Raw genomic sequence first — 14,938 nt, forward strand, 5'->3', positions numbered from 1 at the left:
GGCCAATAGCCATCCCTATGGTGGAGAAGATGACTGTCTTACAGGTTAAAGCTTTGATTTTATTTCCCCCAGATTTAGGCGTGGACTGAGATCCCCACTCCTCACAGCTGTGTCACATTGGTCCAGTCACACCTTCCTGGGCTGCTGTTTCCTTATCTACAAAGTCAGGGGGTTCTATTTCACAGGGTAGTTGTGATGAATGACAAGATCCTGCATGTGAATCACTTGGCACAGCCTGTTTATGGCCAATAAATGGACTTCACTATCCTTAGGATGTATACAGGAAGTCTTCCTCAGATAGACTTGGTATCTGTTTGGTCCCTTTATCTCTAGGGTTTTATAACAAGATTCATCAGGGATTTACTTACCAAGGACAAACCAATGCTATAAGCCGTGGGTTTCTCCTTATTTTTCTTGCAAAAATAACCTCTATGCCATTTCATTTTTTTTTTCTCCTAATGTAGTTTCTAATAAGCGACCGTGATCCTCAATGCAACCTCCACTGTTCCAGGACTCAACCCAAACCCATCTGTGCCTCTGATGGCAGGTCCTATGAGTCCATGTGTGAGTACCAGAGAGCCAAGTGTCGAGACCCAGCCCTGGGAGTGGTCCATCGAGGGAGATGCAAAGGTGAGTGACCCGCACTCGGCCAGCAAAGGCTGCTGGGCACTGTGATATCCTCATGGGAGCCTGGATGCCTTTGCTCTTGCGTCACTCTGTGTCTTCCATCAGTGTGAAGAAGGAAGAGTGCAGTGCCTGAAGAGATGAGCACTTCCCTGCTCTTCAGACCCTGCCACCAGTGAGGAGCGCAGGGGCTCTCTGGCCAGCGTCTTGCTTGTGGTTTTGTTTCAAAGTGGAGACACAGTACATTACTTCTGGCCCTGGAATAGGGATTCCAAATTGTTGGTTCACAGAAGTGTTTTGTTTGATCTGTTCTAAAACATGGAAAGTATTTGAGATAACATTTAAACATTGGGAGATTCATGGCAACAACAAATCTGGCCTTCTGTTCCTCTCTTCCAAAAGCGTCAGGTCTGGCACTATCAGGTTTGTTCAAATCAAAGCAACACATCACCAGAGCTGAGGAGCCCTAACCCCTCATGCAGAGCTTGCCTTCTGGTTTGCTACAATCCCCAGTCCTCTGGCTTCTGAGCACTGAATGCGATTCTTCTCAGACAGAATCTGTGTTGCTTTCCTGAGTCCTGTGGCTATTTGAGCTTGTGACCCTTGGCTGCCTAAAGGCATCATAGGAAATGCAGGAGGCTGGCAGGCTGTCCCAGACACTGGATTTTCTCAAGAAAGCACTAGCGTTGCTATACAGCCCTGGCCAGCCTGGCACTCACTCTGTAGCCCAGCGCGACTACAGACCTTCTATCAGAGCCTTCCTAGGACTGGCATTAAAGGCACGCACCATCACACTCCTTTTGCAGTTCTTGGATTTATTAGCTTTAGAGAAGCCTGAGAAAATTAATGGAAGTGGAAACTATCCCTCACCCCATGAGCAAAGAGACATTTGGGAGAAACAAAACAGCAAAGCCGGGGCTAATCTGCTTCTCCTCTGCTTTTCTAAGAAGAGGAAGGTGAGCTCAAGCGGCCTTCTGTGGGCACAGGCACAGTGTGTGTGTGTGTGCTCTTACTGCTGGCCAGCGTGGTGGCATGCCACCCCTCCCCGAAGTGGAGGGTTTTGCTCAGTGTTCCTGCCATGGGGCAGCCATTTTTGGGCCCTGATTCCTGTGTGGCATCCAAATGAAACATACAATGTACTCCTCCCCCGTTTAGATGCTGGCCAGAGCAAGTGTCGCCTGGAGAGGGCTCAGGCCTTGGAACAGGCCAAGAAGCCTCAGGAGGCCGTGTTTGTCCCAGAGTGTGGTGAGGACGGCTCCTTCACACAGGTGAGGCCTCAGATGGGTTTCTCAGGTCGTTTGCTGGACCGAGGCAGATGGGAGATGTCCAGAGAGTGTGAGGGTCATTTGGTACCTTCCCTTTCTGGGAAAGGGCTGGGTGAGTGGCTCTTCAACACCCCTGTAATGCTTTTCCCATTCGGGGCCCTCGATGCCACTGCTTGCCAACTGGCAGTGGGCCCTGACAAGATGCATGGGAGTCTGAGCCAGGAAACTGGCATGGCTGGGTCCCTGTCCTCCCTGCTGGCTGTCTTTTCTGAGGGCCAGACCTGCGTTTTTTTTTTTTTTTGTTTTTTTCTCTTCTGTCTAATGTGGGCTGATTATTTTCTCTTGCCCCTGCCAGTTTCCACAGGCAACCCCAGTATTCCCTTCGTTATTTACGGCTTACCCCTCCACATGCTCCTGCCATGTACCCTCCTTGGACGACAGAGCGCCTTCTTGGAGCACAAAGTATACCATGGCTCCTGGACTGTGTGTGCACCCATGTGTTACGCCCATGTGCACCCACTGAGATCGTTAAATACTCTTCCATTTCTTCTGCTCGGTTTTCCGGCTAGTGTTTGGTGTAAAAGCTGGGGAGGGCGCGTTACGTTGCAGCCGTGTGACAGGAAGGTGCCTCTTGGGAAAGCTTCAAGGCTGCTGCTCCTTAGGTCCCAGGAGAGGAGAGGCTTCTGTGAGTCAGGACATGTGTCAGAAGCATGGAGGTGCTGTTGTAGGGAGAGTCAGGAGAGTCACAGCATGCGGTAAGCCCTCCCCTCCCCCACAGCCCTTGTATCCAGTAGAACCACATGTAGAGAGAATCTACACTTTCCACGGTGGAGGTTGACAGTTTAGGTTTTTAAAAGCTTCTCTGTGATTCTGGATGAGGGGACACAGGGTGGCTGTTTAGTCAAAGGAGCTTCAGATTTTCCTTCTTGGTGAGGTCTAGGGCATGGCTGATTTCAGACCCCCTGTTGGATAGTCATATATAGAGGGATGGTTGGTGGGGGATTGGACTTTAGCATTGTAAATGTCAGTTGACTCCAACTTGTAACCAGTCTGGAGAGCCAGGCTGGAGAGCACAGGGAAAAAGTGACTTTGGCCACTAGCCCTGGGTGAGGTGCTTGTTTTGACTTCCTGTTTAAAGCTTTGCACAGCCATGGGACATAGTGTTGTTGTTCCTATTTATGGAAGATGCACGCACCCTCATGCCTTGGAGTGGAGAGCTGGGTTCAAGCCCAGAGCACCCCAAAGATCCCTATGTTCTGCTGCTCTCTGAACTGGGAGGTCTGCACTAGGAAGAGGCAGTCTAGGGCTGTGGCTGGTGCACTCTGCCTGGCTGGGGCTGACTGCCTGGGCTTGAGGCCAGTCCACACAGGCAAGTCACCTAGCTTCTCAGGGTGCTTATCTGAAAAAAAAATAGAGACGATTATCTTCATGATGGTTATGTTATACATATGTAATACATTATTATGATGTCATAAGCATTATATATTACTCTCATGTTATGCATGACATATTACTATTATTAGTGGTTATTATTTCACTCCCCTTGTAAGGCTGTGATGAGGATTACATGTGAAACACTTGGGACATATGGGCGCCATGTAAGCATTTATCAGCATCATCGTTGTGGTTCCCACAGTGGGTCTCCTACTTAAAGCTCTCCCCAAGGTCCTATGGGCGGCACTACTTAAGAGTTGGGGGAGAGCACCCAAAGCCTTTGGGTGAAACTTCCCAAGCTCGGAGATTTGTGAACCTCTCCTCCTATCAGGTTTTAAGTTTACTATTTATTCTAGTAAAAAGAATGTGGTGACCTTTGTCTGTATCTGAAAGCGCATCTGAGCATTCGTATCCTCAGAGGGGAAATTAGACCTTCTTGAGGTTCCTTTTAGGCTGAGACCTGCAGAGGAAAGGTAATGGGGAGGGGGCAGAGCTGAGGGCAGCTGTTTCCTCCCTTCTGGAGGCTCCTGGAGTCCCGAATGTGTTGCTTATGAGAGTGGTTGACCTCTGCCCTCCTGATTCTGAAGTGTTGGCTGTCTCATGACAGACAGCCGCTGGCTGGCTTTTGTTCTGGCGAGGCCAGGCCCGACCAGGTGGTGTTTGCTCAAGGAAAGGAACTTCCAGATTAGTCCAGGCTGACTTGCTAAATGAGAGTGCCCTGGAGTGCAGACTGTCAGGTATCCCTTGCTTGTGTGACAGGCTAAGCGCTGCCATGTGTCCACGGTTCAGGCTGGCTCAGCTTGGTGGACAGCTAGTCAGTAGATCATCCCGGCTCAAGGGATTAAATGGAAGTGTCCCCCCCACCCCCATCAAAGATGCTGCAATAACTTCACAAAATTGCCACTCTGAGCGAGATTCAGTCACTCCGATGAGAGGCCAGAGTGCTGTGAGACAGAATGCCTGTCTCCTTCCCCCACGGTCCGCCATCACTTAACCAGCTCTTTTTATCCCCCTAAGAGCAAAGCCCAGAGACAAGCTACATTGCTCTACTATTCCTTAGAATATTAGCATGAATGCATCCTGGAGTTAGTAGCGTTCCTTAGCCCTGGGAATTGCTACAGATGTCATTCTCCTGAAGAACAAGGAGAGAATGACGGGACTCTGTAGGGATTGGCTTTATCTGGCGTGAGGCACAGCTGGAGGCCACATGACTGAATTAGCTTTAATGAGGCTCATGTGGGGACTCCCAGGCTTCTTCTTTCTCCCTTTGTGTGTCCCCCCCCTCCCCGTTCGTCTGTCCTCACTACACCCAACCTCGACTCACACACGGATGGCTCATCTTCATACAGTAGAGATGCTGCATGGACATCACCAAACTCTCAGTACCTAGGGCAGCCCCAGACCACTAAATCTAATAATTCTGAGGCTCACATCCAGACACAGGTATTTTTGTGTGTATGTGTTTGTGTGGTCAGGTACACATGTGTGTATGGTTATATATGTGCTCTTTATGCAGGTGCATGTGCAAGCACATGTGTGTGTGTGGTTGCACATGTACATGTGTGCACGTGTATGTGCAGGCCAGAGGAAACCTCAAGTGGTGTTCTTTGTGGAAACATCCACCTTGAATTTTGAGGCAGAGTCTTTCACTGAACAGGAACTCACCAATTATCTTAGGCTGGCCTGTAAGCCCTGTCTTTCTGCCCCTACAACACTGGAGTCACAAGGGGATGTCACTGTGTCTAGCCTTTTTATGTGGGTTCTGCGGTCAAGCTTAGGACCTTGTGCTTGCAAGGTTGAAGCACTTTATTGAGCCCTCTCAGACACGGGTGTATTTTTAGTCTTCTCACCCCCCCCCCCCAGGGGTAATGCCAGTATTTGTTCAACAATTCAAACCTATTTTGGAAGGGCTTTGTCTCTGGTTTCTTGAATGCATCGTTGAGATGTGGGGTTCTGCTCTTTGGGGAACTGGAGTGAAGTCAGTTGCTACAGGCTTTGTCCTTCATGATGGTGGTGTCTATTTCTTCTCTGGATACCGGGGACATAATATCTGTCCTACCAAGGTCTCTGCCAAGTGTTTGTCTACCACCCAAGCCGTTGATCTGAGATCTCAGCTGTCAGGTATCCCTTGCTCGTGTGACAGGCTAAGCGCTGCCATGTGTCCACGGTTCAGGCTGGCTCAGCTTGGTGGACAGCTAGTCAGTAGATCATCAGAGTTGAACTGCCAGCATCAGGAAGTACTGGTGGGAGTTTGCCAAGCGTCATTCATCACCAAATGACGATGATGGTCACTGTTGAGTGTGCTGGTGCCAGCCCAGAGTTTTACACTCACTGGTCTTCACTGTAACCTCTTCTACATAGTTACTAATGCCTTTGTATAATGAAAAGCTGAGTTTCAGAGCGGGTGAGTAGCAGTTTGAGGTCACTAAGCTAGAAGGAGTTTTTACTCGACCTGATTAACTTCGCGGCTCAGGATGTTTTTGTGCAGAAGCTGCCTTGATGCATATGTATTTCATTTTCACCACCATTGTTATCCCAGAAGTTCCCTCTCTTGTTGCCCAATCAATCAAACACACATTAAAAAAAACCCCTTTGATTATGGAAATTTTAAGAAAGTACAAAAGAGTAGGCATAATAGTACAATAAGCTCCATGTACCCATCACCACTTTCAACAATGATTGACACGTGGCCAATTCTGTTTCATCTTTACCCCATTTTCATCTCCCATCCCAAACTGAGTTTCTTCAAAGCAGATCTCCAGACACAATATCTTTTTATTCCAGGCAGGCAGGCGCTTTGAGCTCTACTGTGTTTTGGGCTATGTGCTGGTTGCTATGAGGGATTAAAAAATGTGACCCCTGCCTTGTGCAGAAAAGATAGCAAGACACGGGACAAAGTAACTGCTTGAAGATTGTGTGTGTGTAGCTGGAAATTCATGTTTCAAAAGCTCACTTGTGAGTCTATTGACTATAACTCAGGATGCATTTTGTTAATGAGCAAACGAACACACATTTAAAAATTTGATTTTAAACACCTTAAGCTGAAAGCAAATAACAGATACTAACATTAATGACAAAGAGCTGATCTTATATAGATATCTCTTAACAGTTTGGAAGGGGGAAAAACATAGTAAAATGTGGTTAAGTGATACCAAAAAGGAGGGCATAAGTGGTAAGACATTAGCCTATAATTGAGGCTGGGGATGTAGCATGGTGACAGGGCATTTGCACCATGCACCAGGCCCTGGGTTCCGTCCCTGGTACCACCAAAGAAAAAGGCCAATAGGCGAATATGAATATAAATGATGCACTCTTCTCTACTCATTAAATTGTAGAATTAAAATTATTAATATGTATGAAATTATATAAGTCAAAATGATGATGGTATTAGGGAGACAGCTCCGTGAGTGATGCACTTGCCTTGAGAGCGTGAGGACCTGAGTTTGCTCCCAAGGACCCATATAAAAAGCTGGATGTGGTAGTGTGCTTGTAATCCTAGCCCTGGGGAGGTAGAGATGGAAGGATCCTTAAGACTCGCTGGCAGGCCAGCCCAACGTACTCAGCAAGATTCTGGCCAACAAAGGACCCTGTCTCAAAAAACAAGGCAGAAGACATCTGTCTTAATTAGGGTTTCATTGCTGTGAAGAAACACCATGACCAAAGCAACCTGGGGAGGAAAGGGTTTATTTGGCTTACACTTCTATAGCACTGTTCATCATAGAAGGAAACCAGGACAGGAACTCAAACAGGACAGGAACCTGGAGGCAGGAGATGATGCAGAGGCCATGAAGGGGTGCTGCTTACTGGCTTGTTCCTCACCGCTTGCTCATTCTGCTTCTTATAGACCCTAGGGATGGCAACACCCACAATGGCCCAAGCCCTCCTGAATCAATCAGTAATTAAGAAAATTTACCTATAGGCTTGCCTACAGCCTGATCTTATGGAGACGTTTTCTCAGTAGAGGTTCCTCCTCTCAGATGACTTTAGCTTGTGTCAAGTTGACATAAAACTAGCCAGCACATCATCTGAAGAACAACACCGGCCTGACTCACTCTCTCTCTCTCTCTCTCTCTCTCTCTCTCTCTCTCTCTCTCTCTCTCACACACACACACACACACACACACACACACACACACACACACACACATACAGATACACAAATGATGGATGGATCATTTTGCTTGTCAAACTTGTAACAAACAATAGGAGAAGATGGTGGCGTTCAGGGTTGGATGGAGGGAAATGGTTTACCCCTGTACTGCTACTGGGAAAGTCAACTGACACCTGTTTTGTAATTGTTACTTTGGCAATAGGGTCAACAGTCTTAATGAATTCACATTTGGAACTTGTAATTTTACTTCTAGGAATTTATTCCAAGGGAATAATTTTATTTTCATTAAAAAATTTCCCAAGGAAATAATTTTAAATACATGAAAACGTTTAGTAACAAAGGATTTCCAATTTTGTTTTAGCAAAAATTGGAACTGACCTAAATATTTAATAAGAGAGAGACTTGTCTAAACAAATTATGGCAGAGCACATCATGTGGGCACTAAAATATGTGTTGTAGAGGCTTACTTTACATATGTGTATATGCATGAATGTTTAATCATTTTCTAAAAGAATTCTTTTATAGTTATTTTATAAAAGAATGTTTAATTCTTTTCTAAAAAAATGGCATTTTTAAAAGAACACTTATTAGACTCTGAAACTGATGATATAGAAATATATAGGGCAGGAAGATAAAATGAGAGATCTCATCCTCCTAAAATAGAAACTGTTCAGTCTGTGACCCTCTGGATCTCTTTGTGTATGTAGTAATTTATCATTGTTTAGGACAGAGCAGTTCAATAATACATGTTATTTTATAACCTTTCTTTAATTATATTGTAGGCTTACTTTTACTTAAGTTGCATGTGGCTTGTCTCTTAAAAACTGCTACATTTTTATTTCTTTGTATAAAAGGATGAATCCTGAAAAATCAGGAATAAGATGTATGTACTAGGCCAAAAGAAGATGTATTTTGTCTTATTTATAAATATTTTTCTTTGTTCTTTGAGAATTTTACACACACACACACACACACACACACACACACACATACACATACACACACACACACACACACACACACACACACACACACAATGTGTCTTGACCATATCCACCTCAATGCTCCTCTTAGATCCATCAACATGGTCACTCCCACCTTCATGCCTGTCTGCCCCCACCCCCTATAAACCACTGAATCCAATTGGTGTTATCTGCATGAGCATGGGCAACCTACTAGTGCCCATACCTCTAAAGAGAACTGACTCCTAACAGCCATCAATTGCCAATAGCTCCTCCATTAAGGATGGTGCCTCATGAACCCCTCCCCCATCTATGCTGGTATTATCCACTGGCTTGATCTTATGCAGACAGCAACAGCTTTTCTAGGTTTATGAGTGCAATGGCCATATCATGTTCAGACAGCAGCATTTCACAGCCTCCTCCCCACCCTCTGGATCTTACATTCTCTCTTCCCCCTCTTCCATAGTGTTCCCTGAATCTTGTGGGGATTGGTATAGATGTCCCATTTAGGGATAACCACTTACCAGTCACTTATTCCAGACAGTTGATCCATTATGGACCCCTGCCTTGAGCGATGCTCACTGCAAAAAGAATTTTCTCTGACCAAGGCTGAGAGAAGCTCTAATCTGTGGGTATAAAGACAATTATTTAGAAGGAATATTGACAACATGTCTTTTTAGCAAAACAATAGTAGTTGATTTCCTTCCTAAGGTTTATGTTCTCCCAAGCCATGAAATTTGAACTTGTTTACAGTATTAGACATGAATTCCCTTCTGTGAAGCAGGCCTCAAATCCAACCAGAAAGCCGTTGGTTACCCTCTGAACCTTCATGCCACTATTACACCAGTGGGCACGTCTTGTCTGGCAGGCTGATACTGTAGCACACATGGCTCACTGTTGGGTAAGTCTATGGATGGCTTTTCTGTCTCAGCAAACAACATAGCAGCTTTCAGCACCATGAAAGCTAGCCAACAGTGAGGAAGTTTCCGGGTCAGCTCCGGATTGATTTCTCTGTGCTCTGCAATAAAAATAAGTCAGCAATAGAGTAGTTACTTATTATTTAGGGAAAAAAAAATAGTACCATAATTCATGTTATTTTATAACATTTTCTTTAATTAAACTGTGGGGTTGCTATTAGTTAAGTTATATATGTTTTTGTTTAGTTCAAAAAGTCACTACATTTTATTCCATTGTATAAAGCAAGGTATCGTGAATCCTGGTAAACCGGGAATCTACATCTTTAGAAGGCATGTACTGGACCAAAAGAAGTTCTATTCATCCTATTTTGATGAGATATCAAGAGCAATGACATAGCCTGTGTTGTTTTGGGGGATTCTGAGGTTTCCCTGACCAACAACTAGGAAAGTATCCCATGAATGGCACTGAGATTTTCATTTAAAAACTGGGAGAAAACATTGTCCATGTATGCAAGAGTATCTTAGTTCAAATTCCTAATATATAAAACTGCCTTGCAAAGTAGTGGGTTTCCATAGGCTCTTTCATACATCTTAGTTTTGGTTCACCCACCCTAATACTCCCTCATCTCCCCAGCTCCTACCCCTACACCTATCCCTGCCTAAGCCTGTAACTTCCAGTCTTTCCCCCCAAGAGCTTTAAAAAGTATTTTACGCGTGTTAATGTTTTACCTGCATGTATGTAAGTGTACTCTGTAGTTGGAGAGCTTCTCTCCAGCCCCTGCCAAGCCTATTAGTCCAACAACCCACTTATATAATAAACACACAGACATTTATATTATTTAAACTGCTTGGCCATTAGCTCAGGCCTATCCTTGTCTAGCTCTTACTCTTATATTTAGCCCATTTCTATTAATCTAGACTTTGTCACGTGGCTTGTGGCTTACTGGTGTCTTTACATGTTGCTTCTCATGGCAGCGGCTGGCAGTGTCTCTCCCCCTCGCCTTCCTCTTCCTAGAATTCTCTTCTCTGCTTGTCCCACCTATACTTCCTGCCTGGCTACTGGCCAATCAGCATTTTATTTATACAGAGTGATATCCACAACACTTCCTCTTTTCTTTTTTTGTTAAAAAAGGAAGGTTAACTTTCACATAGTAAAATTACAGATAACAAAACAATTATCAAGCAAGAATTATAGTTACAATATTAAAGAAGATATCCTATCTATCTTATATTTGTGAGTTTAAGGTTTTATATCTAACTTATCTTTTATCATAACTGAGAAAATTATAATTATCTAGTCTTCAACCACATCAAAGACCTCAGAAGGATATAATATTATCTGAGAACCGGGAGAAGGATGCAAGCAACTTTCGGGAGTCTTGCAGGGTAGACAGAGACAGCTGGCAGCCTGGACAGTCACCTAATGTTCCTTTGTAAAGTTGGGGCATTTGTCTTCAGCCCACAGGGCTAGAGTCTCTTGGTCAATTTTCTCAGTGTCTTGTAGAATATCTGGCAGTTTCCTCTGCGAAGCAGGAACCTGAAGGACCATTTTGTCAAGCAAAGTTTAGTGGTCACCTTTCTATGGGTCCTGCATGTCCAGTTGATCAAGCAGTCCAGGCAAGAACAGTTTCTTGCCCAAATGGCTATTTTTGCCAAGGTGAAGATAAGATATGAAGTGTCTTCAATGCCTATCCTCCTCTCTGAAGTAAATTGTTGTTGCCAGGAGCAGACATGTCTCACTGTCCAGAAAGTCTAAATTTTAAAAATATTTTAAATGCCATATTCTGTAGGTCTTTGAACTATTTGAAGATTACCTATCTATCTGAAATATTTCTATGTATACCTATAAGACTTAACTAACATGGCTACGAGTATGATTATCATAGATGACTAATTATTAATCTATTTTTAATTATTCATTATAATTTAAAATGAGCTATACAAACATAATACCTTAAACACAAGTAGAAATATACACACAGTATAACAAAATTAACTTTAAGTTTGTATCAATGGACTAAAATCTATACCAATGTAAAACATTTTAAACAAGTTGTTACTCTTTAGAAGTAAGATCCTTAATCTACCCTTTCATTCTGTTATGTCTATATCAGTACTCTGTGCATAGCTAGTGCCCTCAGAAGCCAAAAAAGGGTACTGGATACCCTGGAACTGGGTTTATAGACCATTGTAAACCTTCAAGTGGGGCTGAGAACTGAACCAAGACCTACAAGAGCAGCAGGTGCTCGCTCTAACTGCCAAGCACCTCTCTAGTTTCAGCTGCTCTTATACCACGCAGTTTCTATTATCTCTTCCCTGTCTTAAGACTACTTCCTTCTCTTCCCTCCTTGTCAGGGCCCTTTCTGGTTTTCTGACCTCTACAGACACTCCAGGCTCAACACGCGAATCTAAATATTCAAAGCTACATGTGAATGAAAACATGCAGCATTTGGCTTTCTGGGTCTAGGTTACCACACTTTGTATACTGTTTTCCATTTCCTCCCATTTTCCCTGTAGATTGAAAATTTTTTTTTGTAATGGCAGAATGAAATTACATTGTGGATATGTACTACATTTGCATTATCCAACCAATGCTGATAGACGTATAGGTGGATTCCATTTCTTCAGCTATGTATCTAGTTTTCTTAGAACCTTTTGTTGGAGGATGCTGTCTTTTCTCTTATGTATGTTTGACATCTATACTAAAAATCAAGTGGCTATAGTTGCATGGTCCTGATCTTGGGTCCTCTCTCGATTTTGTTGCTCTATGTGTCTTTTTTTTTTTTTTTTTTTTTTTGTGCCAGTACCATGCTGTTTTTATTACCATGGCTCTGTCGAATAACTTGAAATTGGATATGGCGACTCCTCCAGCAGTATTATTTTTAAACAGAATTGCTTTCACAGTCTGGGGTCTTTTGTGTGTTTGAACTTTCAGATAGTGAAAAAGTGCAGGAGAATTTTGATTGGATTGCATTGGATGTGTAGCTTGCTTTTGGGTAGGATGGCCATTTTCAAAATATTGATTCTACTAATCCGTGAACATGGAGGCCTTCTTACCTTCTAGTGTCTTCCTCAAGTTCTTTCTTTAGTGTTTTAAAGGTTTCATTGTAGAGATCTTTTACACCTTGTTTAGGTTTTATTCCTCATTAATTTTTTGAAACCATTACAAATGAAATTATTTCCTTACTTCTTTCTTGGAATGTTTGTCACTAGTACATAGAAAAGCCACTGCTTCTTGCAGGTTAATTTTGTATCCTGACATTTCCCTGAACTATTCATTGGTTCTAAGAGTTTTCTGGCTGAGTCTTTAGGATCTTTTAAGTGTAGGATCACACCATCATCTGCTCCAACTTCTTCCTTTCTTATTTGTATCTCTATATTTGCTTTTCCTTGCCTTGTTGTTTTAGCTAAGACTCCAATACTGCATCAAATAAGATCAGAGAAAGTGGACTTATTTCTGATTTTAGTGGAAATGCTTTGAGTTTTTTTCCATTTAAGATAAAGTTGGCCATAGGTTTGTCATCTGTAGCTTTTATTATGTTGAGTTAAATTCCTTCTATTCTGAGTTTCTTCAGGACTTTTAGAAGGGATGTTGGGTTTTTGTCAGAAGTTTTTCCATGTCTGTTGAGATGATCATATGCTATCTGTCCTTGGGTTCACATATGAAACTTATAACATTTATTGACATTACATATATTCAAATCATCTTTATATCTCTAGAATAAAGCCAATTGATCATGGGGAATAATCTAAGTTTCAGGCATTTTGTTAAGAATTTTTGCATCAGTGTTCATTAGGGAAATTATAATTTTCTTTCTTCCTTTTTTTCCTTCTTCATTCTTACATGCTTTTGGTACCAAGGCAATACTAGCTTTGTAAAAAGGGTTTAGCAGTGTTTCTTCCTTTCCAGTTTTATGGAATAGTTTGAGAAGTATTGGTGTTAGTTCTGTGAAGGTCTAGTAATACTCACCAGTGAATCCATCTGGACCTGGGCTTTTTCAGTTGGGAGATTTTTCATTACTGCTCCAATCTCAATTCCTATTATAGATCTGTTGAAACTGCTCATCTTATCTTGGTTTCATTCGGTTATTTAATAGACACCTAGAGATTAATCTGTTTCCTTTACATTTTCCAGTTTAGTGGAATATGTTTTTAAGATAAGATCTAAACATTTCCTGAATTTCAATGGTATCTGTTGTCATAGTTCCCTTCTCATCTCTAATTTTATTAATTTGTGTTTTCTCTTTCTTTCTTTTGCTTAGTTTGGCTAAGAGTCTGTCAATGTTGTTTATATTGTCAGAGAAAGAACTTTATTTCACTGAGTCTTTGAGTTTGTCTTTGCTATGTTTGTTTTCGTTTTGTTAACTGCTGCCCTGATCTTAATGGTTTCTTTCTATCTTCTGATTTTGGGGTTTGGGACACCTCTGTCCACAACTGGAGGGAAGGTATTCCACATCTGGCACTGAGATTTCTATTTGTCAGCCTATGGCTTTTGGGATGAACAGAATCCTCTATGTGGGGTAACTCCAATTAAAAATGTATTGATTAATATATTAAATATATATAGTTATATGTATAAAGCTTATAAAATAGTAGGTTTCTGATTGGCTTTCTCAAACATCCTTAGAGTTCATGCTTAAACCCCTTTTCCTTTCCTTTCCTTTTCCTTTCTCCATTTGTCCCCCTGTGCTATATTATCTCTACTCTCTTAAGGCCTTTCTTCCCCTTATCTAATGGCTCTCACCCTCCCTAATGCTGCGACCCTTGAATACAGTTCCTCATGTTGTGGTGACTCCCAGCCACAAAATTATTTTGTTGCTACTTTATCACTGCAATTTTACTGCTGTTATGACTTGTAATGTAAATATATGATATGCAGGATATGTGATATGTGACCATTGTGGGGTCATGACCCACAGGTTGAGAGCTACCGCTCTAGGTATAAAGAGCGTCTTTATGTATACCTAAGGACTGAGTGGCCTTATCCAACACCTGATTTCTTAATGTAGGCTCTTAGAGCTTTGAACTTTCCTCCTGGGCTGTTTGCATTGTGTCCCGTAGACTTTGGTGTACTGTGGTTTCATTTTCACTTGACTCTAGGAATTTAAACATTTTCCTCTGGATTTCTTCAAAGACCCCCTTCCTCATTCAACAGTGTGTCGTTTAGTTTCTGTGAGTTTGTGTATGCTCTAGGGTTGTGCTTGTTAGTAAGTCTTGCTTTGCGATCTATTTTGGAGAAAGTTCCATGGGCTGCCAAGGAAAGTGTGTTATTTCTAGTGTTTAGATGGAATGTTCTATAGATGTCTGCAAGTCCATTTAATCTATGATGTCATTTAATTAATAGATTTCTCATTTGTTATTGTTGAGAAGACCTGCCAATTGGAGAGAGTTGGGGTATTGAAGTCACCTGCTACCACTGTGCTTGGATTAATTTGTGACTACGTGGAATAGTATTTGTTTTATGAAACTGGGTATTCTGTGTTCTGGACAAAAGTGTTTAATTGCAGTGCCCTCCTGATGGATGTTCCCTTAATTAGTGTGAAGTGACCTTTTCTTTTCAAAGCCTATTTTTTTTTTTTCAAGTAGAATAATAACACCTACCTGTTTCTTAAGGCCATTTACTGG

The 14,938-nt window shown here is 42.4% G+C and overlaps 1 protein-coding gene across 3 annotated transcripts in view; it reads left to right on the plus strand.

Annotated features, from left to right (window-relative positions):
* Smoc1 (SPARC related modular calcium binding 1) overlaps positions 1 to 14,938 on the plus strand; it is a 166,227-nt gene that overhangs the window by 82,902 nt on the left and 68,387 nt on the right. For all 3 annotated transcript variants that reach the window (XM_036206596.1, XM_036206598.1, XM_036206597.1), the window contains exons 2-3: positions 465 to 630; positions 1,780 to 1,892. In XM_036206596.1, the coding sequence (XP_036062489.1) occupies positions 465 to 630; positions 1,780 to 1,892 (279 nt within the window). The remainder of the gene's footprint in view (positions 1 to 464; positions 631 to 1,779; positions 1,893 to 14,938) is intronic.

Source organism: Onychomys torridus, chromosome 14 (assembly GCF_903995425.1).
Source record: "Onychomys torridus chromosome 14, mOncTor1.1, whole genome shotgun sequence".
Classification (NCBI taxonomy): domain Eukaryota; kingdom Metazoa; phylum Chordata; class Mammalia; order Rodentia; family Cricetidae; genus Onychomys; species Onychomys torridus.